Genomic DNA, 18,067 nt, shown 5'->3' with positions numbered 1-18,067 from the left:
TAGGTTTCACTAAACATTTAGTAAAATAACGTACTAACAAACGAACGAAATCCTAACAAAATCATTATATTTTCGCATTTCGTCGTTATATATTGTTCGTTGTTTCGTTATATGTATTCCGATATATTTGAAAAGTACTAACATTTTACTAGGAATCATTAGACCAGCTGTCCCCAAACTTTTTTGTCTCATTGTCTGTTTTGGGTAGACTCCTTGCTTTCTAGAATTAATTTATCAGACCGAGATTTTACTATGAGTTTGTATGTATAAGGTATTCTCGATTGCCCAGTACTGGATTCCCCACAATATTTTCGATTCCACTAATTCTCCACACAATATTTTAAATCAATGGTGGAGTAGGGAATTTCGAAATAATTAATTCCCCACCATATTTTCGTGAGAAAATTTAAATATTTGAGATTTCCCCAGAATTAGACCTCATCGAATATTTCAGAATTTCCGTAGACATCTTCACCACTGTTGTACATACTTTGAAAACTACTCCATATAAAAACAAAAAATAGTGATATTCCCAAAAAGGTGGCCTAACATTGGCCTAAATGGGATTCACTCTCTTGGACTGCAATTTTTTGTTTATTGACTTGGAACCCCTGAAGGTCGAAATCGACCCCTGGGAGTCGATGTAGATCACTATGGGAATGACTGCATTAGACTGTTGCAAGATTCTGTAAATTTTTCATATCATAAAGACTGATACTTTGCCACGTGGTAACAGTGCAAGATGACACCGAAAAATAGTAAAGTGGTTGCCCAGCGGTTTCACTGGTGGAAAAGAGATAAATTATATAAATGCGTACGCGGACCCAGTGTGTCTTACACGAAGAAAAATGAGTAATGCTGATTTATTGAAAATATCTTCAAATTATTAGTCATCCTGTTAAAAACTGGACTGCAGGTCGCTTCCTGATAAATTGTTGGTAAATTCGTAATAATATCTGAAAACGTGTTCATTCTCCTGCGTTGGTCTTAATAATATATCAGGACGAAATTAAAAGTTTAGGAACACGTATTCGGACATTGTGAAAAAACATTGGTATTATATTTAAGTTTGTTAGGATACCTACCAATTCATTCATTAATGGCATACAATCCCGTTTTATACAAGAATATAAACAATTTTTAATAAATTAGCAATATTTTTTAATCAGGAAGTTTTCTCCGTGTACTTTAATACTTGAATAGAAAATGGATAATAGGTACATGAACCATGAATCAAGAACCTAATTGGACATTAAATCATTTTGAGATTCTGCCAGTCCCAAAAGACAGCAAGGCAAAACATGGACCGATTGTGTGGAAGAGAGAAATTGGAGCTACTGGAAAACACCATAAGAATGAAATGGGATAGACTCACAAAAAGACAAGCAAACTTTGAAAAATATCTTACAGTATCAAGTTTTTCTCCCTTTGCCTCTGGCACCGGTATTCTCCGCCTCTCTGAGTCCTGTGTTTTGACCACTAAACCCAGCACACTCCTGGGCATCGCGAACCAATCCGCTAACACCTTGGTCACATTCACCTTTACCCACTTCCCCTTCTTCTCCTCACTCCTAGTCACAGCCACCCCGGCACTGGCCACGATGCTACTGGAGAACACATCGTTTACTTTGGTAACCCTGCTGATCTGAATGTTCAGGGTAAGTTCATCTTCTTGATTCCCCTCCGCGTCTGGTGTTGGGATTTCCTCTTCCACCTCCTGGTGAGATCCAGTGTCGTGGACGTATATGTGGAGGATGGCCTCCGACACTTGGTTCTGCATCACCTTGTCGGCGAAGCGGTAATACAGCACCCGGTGACTCTTCCAAAGATGGCGGACTCGCTGTTCTGCGGAAATACTTAAAATAAATAACATTTCATCATCATTTTATGACCACAACCACGCCGAAGTGATATCCAACTATAATTCAAAATCAATTATGCACAAATACATAAATTTTATGAAAAAATGAACGACATAAACCATAGATAACATAGAATTAGACACCCTTGTAATATCGTACAGCCCTTTGGCTGTGAATCACTTAAACTCAACTTCAAAGATGGAGGACTCACTAACACGCTATTCTGCGAAAATACTATACATATCATAGTATCACAAGCCAAATTATATAACTTTGCAATATTTTACAGCCTATTGACTGCATGACTTTATTGTATGCATTTTAACATGCAGTATTTATCATTCAAATTGTTGTTTTCGAGCATATATAATAAATGTTTAACAAATAAGATTTCTCTGAATCATATAATCCGTTTAATAAATTACACGTTAAACTGTAAAATAAAAAAATTATATTATTAATAGAATGGTTGATGATGCTTTCGTGACCTCTTGTTCCTCTTCATGCAAAGTGTTTTCAGACATCACAGATTTGCACTAGTTCCTCGTCACTTAATTAGCAAATAAAGCCGCCACTTTAAAAACAAATTAACAACTTAGAACTTCCACAAACAAATTGTTTGATGCATTATCTTTCATTCCTAAAACCAAAATTAGTGAAGGTAATATGTCCCCTTTTTACAAAATAAAAAATGTTAAAACAGTAAATTTTTCACGAATAGAAACAATGTGCATATTTTGAAACAACATATTCACCAATTTTAGAAAATTTACCGTTCTTGTTTTCGTTTTAAAATCAGATTTGAAAAAAGAAGACTTGTTAAAAATTATGGTTAAATATCTTTGCATTCTTTCATGATATTATGAGATGATAAAATATAAAAAGGATATTTTTTTCTTCTTTGGTTATGATGACCCTTCATGAGTTGTGTTTGAGTGTCCTTTCTGAAATGAAAGAAACAAAGCGTAATTAGAAAATATATTAAAATAAAAATACATATTTTTCATTGGCGATAAATTTTCTTGCATTCTTAGCTATTGTTTTCATTCCATAAAATTTATTTATATAATTAATCTCTAAATATGTAGTAGAAAAATAATATCGCTATCCGCGTCTGTCTGTTTGTGCACTTAGTTCTTTTAAACTACGCAACGGATTTTGATGGGATTTTCACTTTCACTTAATAAAAAATTGTCAGTGTATGATTACGAATTGAGGGTATTGTTTTATTGACAGTTGAAAGTTAAAAAAATATCTATATTTTTGTTGTTGTATAAACTGCATAAAAAGTGCGATGACATACTAATTGCCCACACAAAAGGAATGTGTTAATGTGTGTATAAATATCGGATTCTTTCAAAATTATGGATGTTTGATATTAACCATTTTATTTTATAAATGGCAATGTTTATTTCAAATACAAACATTTCAAAGATAATTTTATCTATTGTCTAAAATGGTATTTATTTTTTACGACGACTTCAAAAATAAGCCATTTGTAGCACATTTTAGATACCTCAGAAGCATTTAGAAATCCATGAAATTTCCCATGTCGTTGGGACTTATTCATAAAAATATTTTAAAACTTGAAGGGTTGAGGAATTATCAGAAAAAGAATTGACAAGTACTTAAAAAAAACACGCCATAGAAATAACTGAAAATATTCTTCTCAAACCTTGAAGTTGACTAAATAAGTCACTAAAAACGTAGTTCGGCTCAACACAGGATATTCTAGTAAAATATATTATTTAAATTTTACGTGTTTTTTTTAAATTTCAAACGTATATACCTAGTAATTAAAAAAATATATATCCTTGGTAAGCCCCTTTGAGAAAATTCAACCAACAAATTTAACGCAAATTTAACAAACATAAATTACTATTTATCTATCTATAAAAATACAAGTTCGTTTGTTCAAAATCTTAAATCTCCGAATGTTCTTCACTTTGACACAATGTTGCATTCGAATACGCGTGCGTTTTTGTATACTAATATTGTGACAGCTAAAACATGCTTTTTTGAAAAACAAGGCCATCTATTGGACGTATATATACTATAACGCGCTGCCGGAAAACCTTAAGTCTGCCCCAATTGGAAAGTTCAAGATGTTGTGTAGGAGCCACATCAAGCAAGAAAAAATATACTTTATTTATATGTAATAAATTAATTAGTAATTTGTAAACTTAAATGTACACATTACTAAAATAAAATTAATAAATAAAAAGACAGACAGACTGCGACATAGCAACAATTGGCGGGGTACAGTTAGTTTTTAATACATTATTATAAGCAATAATTATCCCTAATTGAAAATTATTTTTACTCGGGAGATATTTTCAATTTAAATGGGTATTTCAGGCAAATAACTATTGCTTATAATAATTTGTTAACATAAATTATATGGAGTTAGGTACGTCCTTACCTAATATACGTGTTTTAAATTTTACAAAACTGATTAACAACCATTTACCCTACATTAATGACTGGTTAAGGGAGACCATTTGACCTCTCCAGCAGTACTCTCTCGACCCATCAGTGGACGGGATGGATTCATACGTCACTCCTGGACACACTGACCCCCGAAATAACTACCCACCCTTCATACAAAAAGGGGTAAAAATAATCTCGTCGAATTTAATGTTTCAAAGACCCAATCCTGTCTGATTACGTCTAAAAGGGATCCAAATGATAATCTAGTCTCCTTCAACGGAAGCAATCTTCCGAACAGGCCTGCCATTGATATGCTTGGTGTAACTATAAGTGACCAGCTCAGGTACGGGGGCTCCATCGAAGCCAGAGTAAAGTTGGCCTCTCAGAAGCTGGGCGTACTGTACAGGGCCCGCAGATACTTTAATAGTAGACAACTGCTGACCCTGTACAAATCGCAAGTGCGCCCTACTGTCGAATTTGGCAGCCATCTCTGGTCCGGAGCCCCTAAATACCTGAAAAAAACCCTTGACTCTGTGCAAAAACGGGCGGTCCGTTTGATAGATTCCCCAATCTTAACAAACGGACTGCAATCTTTAGAGCACAGGCGTCAGGTAGGTATGCTGTCCTTGTTCTATCGGTATTACAATGGAAGATGCTCTGAGGAACTAGCGTCATTGATCCCTTCGGCACCGGTGCGTAGTCGGGATACACGCCAAACGCGCGCCCAACATTTGTACACGGTTGACATTTGTCACATGAGAACGGGTCGCTTCTACGATTCGTTCTTAAGTTCAACAGCTCGGCTGTGGAACGAACTGCCGGGCTCTGTGTTTCCTCCCTCCTACAACATGGGACTCTTCAAGACCCATGTTCACTCCTTCCTCTCCACAAAAAACCCTCCACACAGCATCCCCAAAGATGACAAAGGCCCTGAGGGAAATTATTTTCTTCAGGGCCTCCTGTGTGGAGTTAATATAAAAAAATACCTTTTTCCTTTCCAGAACTTTATTTTCTTCTTATCCACTACACAGCATCCCTAAAAAAGATTACATAGGCCCTGAGACTATTTATTTTTCCTCGGGGCTTCCTGTGTGGAGCTAATGTAAAAAATAATTAGTTTTTGTTTATCGTTGTGTAAAATTTTAAACGCGTTTATTAGTAAGTCCCCAAAATACAGGCCATTAATAAATAAATATATTATAAAGTAACCACAACTAAATAAAAAAATATTATTAATTATTTTCTGGTATTTTTCCAGTGCGTGCGAAAATTGCAACAAAATATTATGAAAGTCACCAATAATCATCGTAAGTATATTGTATCACTAAATTTGAACATTAATCATTATCTATTTGATATTAGGATGATATCGCCGAACGACAGCTTTAAACTGCATTTAATTAATAGATAAGTGAATATTAATAATGTACTTTGACGATTAATTGCCTTTATAAATGTCAAAGTTTAGCATCGAGTCGAGCCTATCGACAATTAATGTCTATATTATGATATTACATTTTATTTATAGTATCCTTGGGGATACGATAAGAAATAAATACGTCCTTGAAATAATGATTAGACGCACATTATTTAGGTTACGACAAATAAATTTACGACATTTTTTTCTAACTTTAAGATTACGGTGCAATTTATAACTAAATATTTTTTAGCGGGTTTTTAAGTGAATTGAAACATAATTTTCAATATGTTTGAATCATATACAAAACATTGAATGTTTTTTTGTTTGTGCCAAAAAACTACCGGACCGATTTAGCTTGATTTAACTTAAAATTTTTAATTTTCGTTTAGAAATCGCTAATATTGTCTTCAATAATTAAATATTACAATTTGAGGTTTTACTCAATAAAGTTATTCCGAAAAATAAATATTCATTCTAGACTTGCAGAAAAGTGAATAGATGTCGCACATTAAAAATAAAAAAAAATAAGATAGGTTTATCTAAAAAGACGCTGTCTAGATTGCATTTAGTTCGGGTTGAATCTTGCGATCATTCATAAAGATAGTTGCCAATAAAAATGTTTGGTTAAAAATGAAGACGATGTTGGTAGTTCTTATTCGAAGTATGATACAGTTAAAAGTGACCGAGGGGGATAGGGTCCCATTAGCTCAGTTGGTAGAGCGGTGTCCCGGAAAGACAAGGGTCCTGAGTTCGAGTCCTAGATGTGACCGTATCCTTTTCTGATTTTTCTGTTTCAGATTTTCGTTTAGAAATCGCTAATATTGTCTTCAATAATTAAAATTTTTAAGTTTGTTTATGTTGTATTTTGAATCGAAGCAGAAGTCGGGGACGGGTGAGGAAGACTTGACGCATTATTTCTGAAAGGGAATAAGCACGGAAGTCAATATAATTTTATTTTATTTGGTTTAAAGAACAAATTAGAATATATCGAAAATCATACATAAAAATATTAAAGCATGAAATAACAGTAAACTGATAAACTTAAAATTAAACAATATTAGTAAAACATAAAACAGTAACATTAAATAATATAGAAACTAGAACAATCTTCTATTCCGTCTTCCAATAAATCTTCATATTCCGTCTAGATCAACCCGACAATCTGATTTATTTTATCTACCCTCGTGTAGAACAAAGATTCGAAAAAAATCCCCAATTCCTCGTATATGTGCACAATATTTTACAGCATTGACATTTTTGGTAATAACCTAAAGAAATATCGATATGAAGTAATACGTACGATCGATTATTAATATGAGAGTATGGAATGTATCGGTAGCATCTCCTATCCTCTTCATATCCTCTTCCTATTTTCTTCTTCCTCTCCCCTTCCTTTAACACCAAATTAATTTTAAGATACTAAAACTTCATTTCTAATGCACTTTAACATAAGAAACTTCTGTTGCTTGACTTCAGTTAACTTGTATATTTATCTCGTATATACAAATAAATAAATAAAAATAGATTTTTCGTTTGTTCAAAATCTTAAATCTCCCGAAGTTCTTCATCGATTGCTTTGAAATTTTGACACAGCGTTGCATTCGAAAACACGTGTGTTTTTATATACCTATATTATGGCAGGTAAAACATGTTAAAAAAAAAAAAAAAAAACAGCGCAATCTGTTAGATGTAAAAGCAACACGAGCTATTGTTTCTCCATCTGCACAGACATACTGAGCGCCAGCAACGCGAAGCGGGGTACAGCTACTTTTAAATAATAATCCATTGTTTATAAGACAAGGATTTTTATGACTAGCACAAAGGAACACATTATTATAAGCAATCGTCTGAAATTTCCATACAAATTGAAAATTATTTTTAGTCTTTAGATATTTTTAATTTGTGTGGGTATTTCAGGCGAATAATTATTGCTTGTAATAATTTGTTAACATAAATTATATAGATGTCACCTGTGACAGGTAAAGACATATTTTTTTATAACAGTACGAACAGCACCATCTATTAGACGTAAAAGCAATTGTTTCTCTATCTGCACATATAGACTGAGCCACACATTGTCCTAACACAAAGAGGTATGATGACAATTTATAGCTTGGAAGGGAATGGTTACAGAAGTCGAGGGCGCCCGAGGACATGGCACGATCAAGTGAAACAAAATATAAATACCTACTTACTGTTTTTTTTTTTAAATTTGTAATAAGGTAATTTAAGGCACAATTAAGGCACAATTTAAGGTAAAATTCTTTCTCCATGCCGGTAGGTACCATAATATTGAAAAGCTTAGTCAAACCTAGCCATCTAGTCAAAGTTGCTTGTTTGTATAATAAAGTGGTTGCAGTAGATTTTAGGAACCGGAAACGGAACTTACAAACAAATTTGCAGACAAATGAAAACTAAACGGTCTAGTTAAAAATATTTTAATACTTTCTAATACGGAGTGTCTGATTCTCAAAGTACCCAGGAGAATGACCGCCGTTACTGAAAATGGTATTAGCCGTATTTAGTGACTGAATCTGAATAGCCTGGTAGGTACTTAGCAATATTTGTGACTACTATGCAATAAACACATAAAAAATAATCATAACACAAAACTAATATTGTTGCTTGCACAATTATGGATGTCTTAGTTCGAGGGGATTTGGAGCGAACTTGACACTTTGGCCACAAACCTGTCTTATAATAAAAATATAATACATACTTCGCTTTTTATCAGGAAAACAACTTTTACAGCACTAAATTCAATCACTAATAAATTATAACGTGTGAAAAATAATATAATTTTTACTGCATAATAAAAACATCACTTTTATTGAAACTAATTCAGCAACTCGTAAAGTGAAAAGCGTTCGATTTATCCGTACTTAATGAAGACATCCTTTCACTTCGACGTCCCGGCGTCAACTGAGCTCAGTTCAGTGAATTGTAGTGGGGGGACCCCGCCATAATTGCTTCTAGAGTGCCCCGGGTAAAGCGCCCTGCGGAATTTTCAGAAAGCTCTTTCTGTTTCGCTTCAGTATGTCGGATTCAGTGCGTTGAATCAATTTGCTGAAAGTGAAAACAAACTGAGTTCTGTTGTTTTATTACTTTTCCCATTTTTTTTTAAATCTTCTCCAGTTTCCAGCAAAATTTCACGATTTATAAAAAGTATTTTATTACACGTGTGATAAACGATGTAAAATATTTTTTTTTGATATTAGTAATTTTCATTTGTAATGCGCTCTTGATCATACATACGTGATTGATATTTTAGGTACTAACACCGCTAAATCTTCCTTAAAATAATTCATAATCTGCTCGTTCATGGATGAAGATAATTCAATTATTTTAGGAAAAAACAGCTTTTGAAAGTTATGCTTTAAAAAAATAAGACGAATTGTTTGTTTGCGCCCGTATATGAAAATTAACATAGATTTCTATGTCCATTTGTCCGTATAAAAACTCAATTCTTTCAAGAAAGGCATACTGATAATATATTGAATTGAATCACTGATACAATGTTGTATTTGTATTCCTTTCTTAATTTATAGGGAAATATACAACTAGTCAAAAGTAGTCTAAAGAAACGTCACTATCATATATTCACGCATTTATATTGAAAAACTCAGTAAAGTTAGTTAGTCGTCTAGTCATTGTAAGACCTGCTTGAATAATAAAGTAGATGCAGCAGATTTTCGGAAGCCGAAACGGAACGTACAAACAAATTTGCAGGTGAAATAATAAACGGTCGTGTTAAAAAAATAAAAATTATTCGTTTTTTTTTTACAAATAATTATCGGAAATCAATTTGCTTAAATTTTCTTCTAATTTTATTTCGTTTGGTAATTCACCAAATATCTTAATTGCTCCGTACATTTAGGACTATTGACTCTTGGTTTTTTTTTCTGAAGGGAAGTCTTATTTCATTTCCTCGTCTCATGTTTGTGCTGCAGGTTTTCACCTTTTCTTAGAAATTCAAATGATTGCCATTATTTTTTGTACATTAAAATATAGTATTTAAGTAAATAATAATAAGATATTTAACTCCTTCAATATCTCATTGATTTTCGTATATCCATTTTACTTCATTAAAATCCGTGACTAAGAATAGAATGCTGCTACAGTTATTAACATTGTCACATATAAAATTCATCTAGGACCTAGGAGTAGTCTTTGATCCCAAACTAATCTTTTCAGACTATATGATGCAGTTGACATCATCATGCTACAAGCATATAGGGCAGTGGTTCTTAACCTGGGTTCCATCCAACCCCAGGGGGTTCGGTGAGTTAGTCTCGCGGGTTTGGTAACACGGTATAATACCCCAAAAATAAATCACTATAATACTTTTGGCCGTGAAAATCTCAAATCATACCTGATTCTTTATGAGTTCACAATCTTCTCCTGTAAATGTATGGATACGTTTACGAACCGAAACGCGAGCCGAGCCACGAATTACGAACGAAGCAACTGCAAGCGGCGTATCGCGCCATTTGCGACTGTTTCGTTCCATTCCCACAAGTTGAGGTTCAGCTCGCATATATATAAGGATCATTATGTATAACAAAGTTAAAATTAGGTATTAAAATTGTTTCAAATTTTGGATGCTTTCATTTTGACGTGTATCATACGTACTTGAAAAATATATAAATATAAAGGGTTTTCCAATAAGAGGTGTTATTTTGAATAGCCCGCTATTTCAGTATATGATAATTTTGCAGCTGTCATTTTTTGACATTTGACAAGTAGAAACTACGCCATTAATAAAAATGGAACGATACACGCTTCAACAACGGGTCCTTGAAATGCGTGAAAATGATCCGGAATTCCATCGAAAAATCATCTTGAGTGATGAGGCCCATTTCCACCTCAGTGGCTTCGTCAACAAGCAAAATTGTAGCATCTGGGGCTCGGAAAACCCAAAAGTTATTGTTGAAAAGCCTCTCGATCCTCAACGTGTGACTGTTTGGTGCGGTTTATGGTCCGGCGGAATCATTGGACCTTACTTTTTTGAAAATGAGGCTGGAGCAACAGTTACGGTGAATGGATTGCGCTATCGAGAGATGATTAATGATTTTTTATGGCCGGAATTGGATGGTATTGATCTGGACAACGCTAACTTTCAACAAGATTTTACGATTGAATATCAAAATAACACCTCTTATTGGAAAACCCTGTATATCAATAGGTGTGAAATATAAATTTGAAAATCGGATATGTTTGTCTGAGACACTATCTAAGCTACAAACCAATTCGTTAAAATTTTGTCATCATTTAAAAAACTGCCAAAAATATGCGAAAAATTTTTTACAAGATAATATAGTTTTTTCTGAATTTTAAATACGAGATCTTCAAAAATGATAAGATCCACAAAAAGTATAATAATAAGGTCGCAATGGCGGAGTGGTTAAAGGCGTTGTTCCGGTAGGACAGAGATCTTAAGTTCGATTCCCAGTTGAGACCGTTAGTATTATCTTTTTCTTCAAAAAGATATAAGGTTCAAAAGAATTATCTTAACTTTTATAATAAGCCATATTCTAAAACTTTCGGTAATTGTTTGGTTTCGGTTGCCTCCTTATTATACCTTTTAAAATGTCTGCACAAACCTCCTGTTTTATATTATGCTTTTTTTTATTAAATTTATTTAGTAAAAGATTATTCATTTATATACATTATTTAAGAAATGTTTTGACTGCCCAACTAGGAGGATTCCCGTTTTAGGACAGTCAAATTAGGATGAGTATTAACATTTTGATAAGTTGTTTGATAAGTATAGTATTAAAATAATAATGAAATAATACTTTTAACTGGTGCCTTAGACTACTAACATATTTTGTATAAATATGAATAACAAAGAGAAGAAATAGAATAAAATAAAATATCCAATTAAACAGAAGATTAACTGCTGCTTAGGTAGCATTCTAATTTAAAAGTACTAGGTAGGTACATATATATACACATAATGATAAAGATTAGAACATAAAGGTATCTTTTACATGGTTTATTTTTTGTTGGAGTTTTTGTTGTTTGTTTTTGGTTTATGTTTGATTTCATTTTTTGTTTAGTTCACTCCTTTCTACCTAATTGATGAAACCAATTAGTGGTCAATTTATGAAGAATATCTGTGTTTTCCTTTTTCCAAGCATCAGGCATGAAGTTGTATAGTTTTGGACCTGTGAGAAGTGAGAACTGTCTTTGAGCGAGAGATGTTTTAGTTGTGAGTGGTACAATTGGATTTCTCCGTGAGTGGCGGGTGTCGTGGGGTAGAGGTGGCGTTGTTGATGGGTGTTTTAAATTAATTTTCTCATGTATAGTTGTCTAACATCCAGAACTCGGAACTCTTCAAATAGTGCATCGCTATGATATCTAAATGTTTTTTTGAGGATTACTCTTAGTAGTGATTTTTGAGCTTTTGCTAATTTTGTCCAAAACAGTTTTTGCACACCCACCCCAACCTAAGGATTTTAGTTTTAATATTCTTGTTTTGTCCTGTCCTGCTGTTATTATTATTCTAAGTTTTGTTATCACTTTTTACAAACAGTATATGTGTTATAATATTAAATCTGTATTGGGTAAGGCACACTGTAGGATTGAATAATTTTAAGAACATGACCATTAATACTAAATTACCGTTTTTAAGTTTGTTATAGTTTTTTTTTTTTTGATTTATTGTGAAAAACAGTATATTCCATTTACATTTCACAAATAACAGTTTATAAATTACAGTTTATAAGAAGTATATATAGTATATATACACCCCTATACATTTATTTGCATGGGTAAATACATCAATACTATCTGATTAACCAGATTTGTTAAATAGTATGCTTATTGCCGTCTTAAATTCTCTTTGGTTCAAATTGAAAATTTCAATCACAGAAGAAATGTGATTTAACAAAGTAGTTATTCTCCCCAAAGGCATGATCATTGGTAGGTTGGTCCTGCCCCTTGGAAAAATAAATAATCTGTGCTGTCTAGCTCTGATGAAATTATCAGGGACATAAAAATAAATTCGTTCCAGAATATCTGGATTGCAAATGTGCCCATTTAGCAGCTTGTGCGCCACTAACACCATTGCAATATTTCTCCTAACGTCTAGACGTTCTATCCCCAGCATTCCGGCAAGAAAATCAGAGGGATTCAATAAAGGGTAATATCCGAACTCTCGCATGTAGAGGAATCGCATAAACTTTTTTTGCACCTTTTCTACATCATTTGAGTAAAGGGCATCTTCGGGTCCCCATATTATCGATCCACTCTCAAGAATGCTGCGAACCATAGTAAAATAAAGCATTTTTATGACTGTCGTATTCGTAAAAGATTTCGAATTACATATAACAAAACCCAGCATTCGCATTGCAGAGTTGCACACCGAATCGATATGAGTTCGAAAAGTCAGACGCGTGTCAAAAGTGATTCCTAAATCCTTCGTTATCGAAATATGTTTTAGAGAGGTACCAGACATTTTATAGTTAAAATATAAAGTACGCTTTGCCCTTGTAATGCACATAATTGTACACTTACTACTGTTAAAATGAAGTTTATTTTGATGACTCCACTCTACTATACCGTCGATATCGATTTGTAGACGAATGGAGTCTTCATTTGTCGTTATACAGGTGTATAGTTTAATGTCATCCGCAAATAATAAAAATTTTACAAATCTTATAAACATCCCTATGTCATTAATAAACAATAAAAGTTAAGCGCACTTGAAGTGAAATGACACTAAACTGCGCTATATAAATGCCATGTTATTATTATTATAACAATTTAGTATGTTTCAGTTCGTAAGTAAGGAAATTTATAAATTGTCAAGCGCGTTTTTTATGTTTTTTTATAAAGGTTCATAGAGATTGCAAATATATGAATATTGTTACCTCAATAATAATGTCGCTAGCTTTTTAGATAATTAAATATTAATCATTAATATTGCATTTGCCGGGAGTAAAAAGGTTATTGAATGACCTGGGCTCCAATCTCTTCATTATGTACCGAGTAATTTTAATTATCTTTATTTTATGTGCATTTTATGGCGTTTTATTTGGATCGTGTTGCTGCTCATTTATAAAATAAACTTTCCGTTAACTCCCCGGGCTAATTTGTTCGGTTTTTAAAACAAACAGCAATTATCAGCTCATAGAAATCTTTGTATCTCCCTTACCGTCATAGTTAGAAATATGAACTAAACTATGTTAGAAAGAGAAAACACCAAGCTTTATATTTAAATACTGAAGTTAACCACAGAATAATTAAAATATACACCTCTATGAAACAAAAGTTCCAACCGCAATTTGAGAAAAATTTATGAATCTTTGTGAATATTTTTTTGTACGATACGATAAGAGAGTGGGGTGAGTATTTTTTTTATTAAAACATGTGTTTTTTATTGTATCAGTAATTTCAGTTCAGTGTTTCGACGTAAAAACGTAAGGTGAGCCATTTTTAAAACTTTTTATGTTTAAATTCAAAATTTCAATACTTCAAAAATGATATGTTTATTTTTAATAGTAATATTTTATCACATTTCAAAAACAGTTTTTATTTTTTTTTATTTTATGTTAGTTTATTAGGAAAACAAACAGTTTTACAATTTTATTTAAATAACTAAATTTTACATGTTTGCATGTTTATTTGTTTCCAGTGAAGTTTCCACATAAAAAACATAAATAAACAGAAAACAACACCATATCGAAAATAACTAAGATATCTTAGATATCTTACACACCTTAATGAAAACACCTTACTGAAAATTACTGAGATATCTTAGATATCTTACACATCTTAATGAAAACACCTTACTGAAAATAACTGAGGATATCTTAGATATCTTACACACCGTAATGAAAACACCTTACTGAAAATAACTGAGAAATCTTAGATATCTTACACACCGTAATGAAAACACCTTACTGAAAATAACTGAGATATCTTAGATATCTTACACACCTTAATGAAACACCTTACTGAAAATAACTGAGATATCTTAGATATCTTACACACCTTAATGAAAACACCTTACTGAAAATAACTGACATATCTTAGATATCTTACACACCTTAAATATAAATAACTTACATCCGTAGGAATCCCTCTAGGAATATTTGAGATTTTAATAATACTTTCATCAGAAATAATTAAAATGTGAGCGTCGAGCAAATCCCGTTATAAGAGTTAAGTCTCCTTAACGAGGCCCAAGGCCGGCTTTACTACACCAACGTTGAACAGGCGTGTAAGAATCTATTTAGTAGGACGGTTGTCATCGCAATAGCTAATTTATCGTTCAGATTAAAAAATGCCGATTTCAAAAACAATATTGAAACTTGGAGAGATATCACCAACGCCACCTAGTGTTGCCCCGTTCCTTCAACTTTAGTATCATTTTTAAATAGAAATATTTAAAAAATGACAAATACATTTTTTATGTGCATGATTACAAATTATCTCATTTTATGCTGCATTTCAAACATTTCTGAACTAAACTGGAATCAAAAACTCACAAACAGATAAATGTATTATTTGTTATTGCGTTCCAAATATTGTTCTTGTTCACTGAACACAAATGACCTAGGAGGTAAATTTTTTATTTTTTATTATTATTTTAATATAGATCATATGGGTTACATTAATACATACATATTTTGTAAAATATAATATTTAGGTTCATAATTGGTCATGTATACCTTATCAGAAAAGAAAACTCTTGTGCCGGATAAGGGAGCCACGATTCAATGTTATAATGTTATGTTATGTCCGGAAACTCGTAGTACAAGCGGGAAACTGGAGAATCTACACCACATGGGGAACCCCAAAAAACGTAAAGTTTTTTGATTTGAGCATTTTCAAAAAAAAAAAAAAAAAACCAAAAAAAAATATTTTTCGGCTATTTTAGGGTTAAAATTTTTTCTGGTGTTTAGGGTTGAATAACAGATGTTTTAACCCTGCAGAGCAGAAATATTTTATGATTACACCGGGTTAAATGAAGGGTGATTTCAAAATAATGCTTCAAATCCGAGTTTCTTCATTTGTTTTACTTTCAAATAGTTTTAATTAGTTGAGTACTTTGATCTTCAGTAATAATTTATAAGAATTTGATTAAAAAAAAAAAAAAAAAAATCAACTTCAAACTCGATTTACTCGATAACGAAAGCTCAAATAAAAAAAATATATACTACAAAATCGACTCCAAATGTGATGTAGATTCACCAGTTTCCCGCTTGTACTACGAGTTTCCGGACACCCTGTATATATATATTTTTTTTTAATAAAAGTTTTTTTGGAAAAAAAGTTTCATTTTATTTAATTGTTCTTGTTGGTTCGTAATACAGCGCAAGGGAGATTATTGTAGTTTTTTATGGCTTGGTAAATATAATGGTTTTGCATTTGAGTTGTTTTAAAGATTGGCGTAATAAATTGATTTCCATTTCTCATCAGTTTGTAAAATTCTTGATATTCTGTGTTATTTTTTTCTTCACACATTTTTATAATGGAAGTTTGCTTAAATATATCATCAATATTTGGTACTGGAAACAATTTAAAAAGCAATTTTGTTGGGAAAGTAGAGTTTTTTTAAGTATTACCTTTATAATAATTTTTGCGAGACTTTTACCGAGTTTAGGTTGTTTTTATAAGATCCTCCCCAACCTATGATTTCGTAAATAAGCAGGGAGTGGACAAGAGCGTAATATACATTTTTTTGTATTTTCACATTTAAAATATTTCTTAACCTAACAAATATATATATACATTTCCTTATTCTCTTTACTAACTCCGTAATATGGCTTTTCCATTTCAGATTTTCATCGATGATCACACCAAGATATTTAATTTCAGAAGAAGAGTTGATTACAGTACAAATAGGATTAAGTAGTTTACAGTTGACATTGTCACAGTTTTCATCATGGATTATTTATTATTTACTTTGTGTTTATTTATTTTTTGTAGTGAAAATAATACATATGTTGTTTTTTCGGCATTACGTGTGAGTAGGTTATTATCAAACCATGATTTTAAGATATTAATACATTCATTTGCAAGTTTGTTAACTAGTTCCCATGTTTGACCTTTTATTAATAAAACAGTATCATCAGCATAAGAGATTAATTCACCTTTGATTTTCTGTTGGAAAATGTCATTTACATACATTAGAAATAGTAATGGTCCGAGGACCGTGCCTTGAGGAATGCCAAATGTACTTGTTAGTGGTGTACTAAAAGTTTGGTTTGATTTTACAATTTGAGGTATCTCTGTTAAGTAGCTTTCTATCCATTTAAGGGCTAAGTGGTCAATGCCATTTTCTTTTAATTTTAATATAAGTCTTTCATGGGAAATGCTGTCAAATGCTTTCTTTAAGTCAATAAAAATTCCTATGCATTTATTTGATTTGTCCATGGTACTCTGAATACTAGATGAAATTTTTGCAATGGCATCTTGGGTACTTTTTCCCTCTGTGAAACCGAATTAATTTTCATTTATAATCAAGTTTTTTTTTAAGAATGCAGTTAGTCTTTTTTTAGCAATTTTTTCAAAAATTTTCGATATATTAGATAAGAGTGAAATGGGTATTATATTTAGTAAATGTATTCTATACTTGTTTTTACTAGACTTGTTGACTCCTACGCCCCAGGTAAGCCAATCAAATTGATGCTATTGTAATTTAAAAAAATATATATTTATTTTTATTTTTATTATTTAAATTTTTTATTAACAATTTAATGTTTTTTTGCAGGTTTTTTTCTATGTCTGTCTCACTAGGATAAACTTGTGTCGAGACAGACGAGAATTAGAAATGTATGTTCAATTTTATCCGAATTAAGGATATGAATGAATTCCTTCGGGTCTCACGTTTTTTTTAAATTTAAAGTATTTTTAATTTATTCTGACGGCTTCCGTGGTCGAGGGATAAGGCTCTCGACTAGCAATCCGAATGTCGCGGGTTCAAATCCCGGCGTACGCAAGTAAATTCTATTTGAAGAATTTGTTTTATCTTACAATTAATTGATTTTAAATAATATTTAGTTCACTTGCAAATTTCAGAGTTGAATATAGTCTCAGTATCGCCTAGGATTGAAACGTTGCTTGAAACGGCTTTAGCCGTATTTGGTGACCAGGTCTGAAGACTCGGATACTCCCCTTCCTCTTCCCCATCTCCTTCCCCTCCCCACTAACTTCAGCCTCACAACATACGACAATTAGTGATGAAATAGTCTCACTGGCTCGAAACGGTTGGCAGCAGTTGGGACTCTTGTGCGATAAATGAGATAGATATGTTCTTGGAGAAACGGATTATCGAAATTTAGTCTGAATATCACGGGAATAACTAACGACCAACGATTATTGGTAAAAAAACAATAACCAA

At 32.3% G+C, this 18,067-nt stretch overlaps 1 protein-coding gene across 2 annotated transcripts in view; it reads right to left on the bottom strand.

Moving 5' to 3' along the window:
- Positions 1-18,067, bottom strand: part of myo (growth/differentiation factor myoglianin) — a 101,162-nt gene that overhangs the window by 6,010 nt on the left and 77,085 nt on the right. Inside the window, exons 1-2 of one of the 2 annotated variants that reach the window (XM_089649222.1) lie at positions 8,432-8,615; positions 1,409-2,806 (exon numbers count right to left, since the gene is read on the bottom strand). In XM_089649222.1, the coding sequence (XP_089505348.1) occupies positions 1,409-1,873 (465 nt within the window). In that variant the 5' untranslated portion in view covers positions 1,874-2,806; positions 8,432-8,615. Of the gene's footprint in view, positions 1-1,408; positions 2,807-8,431; positions 8,616-18,067 lie in introns of those variants that run through there. The other variant, XM_089649224.1, reaches the window with a different exon arrangement.

Source organism: Hesperophylax consimilis, chromosome 29 (genome assembly GCF_061612785.1).
Source record: "Hesperophylax consimilis isolate HC1 chromosome 29, BYU_Hcon_1.0, whole genome shotgun sequence".
Classification (NCBI taxonomy): domain Eukaryota; kingdom Metazoa; phylum Arthropoda; class Insecta; order Trichoptera; family Limnephilidae; genus Hesperophylax; species Hesperophylax consimilis.
This window is presented reverse-complemented; position numbering and strand designations above follow the sequence as displayed.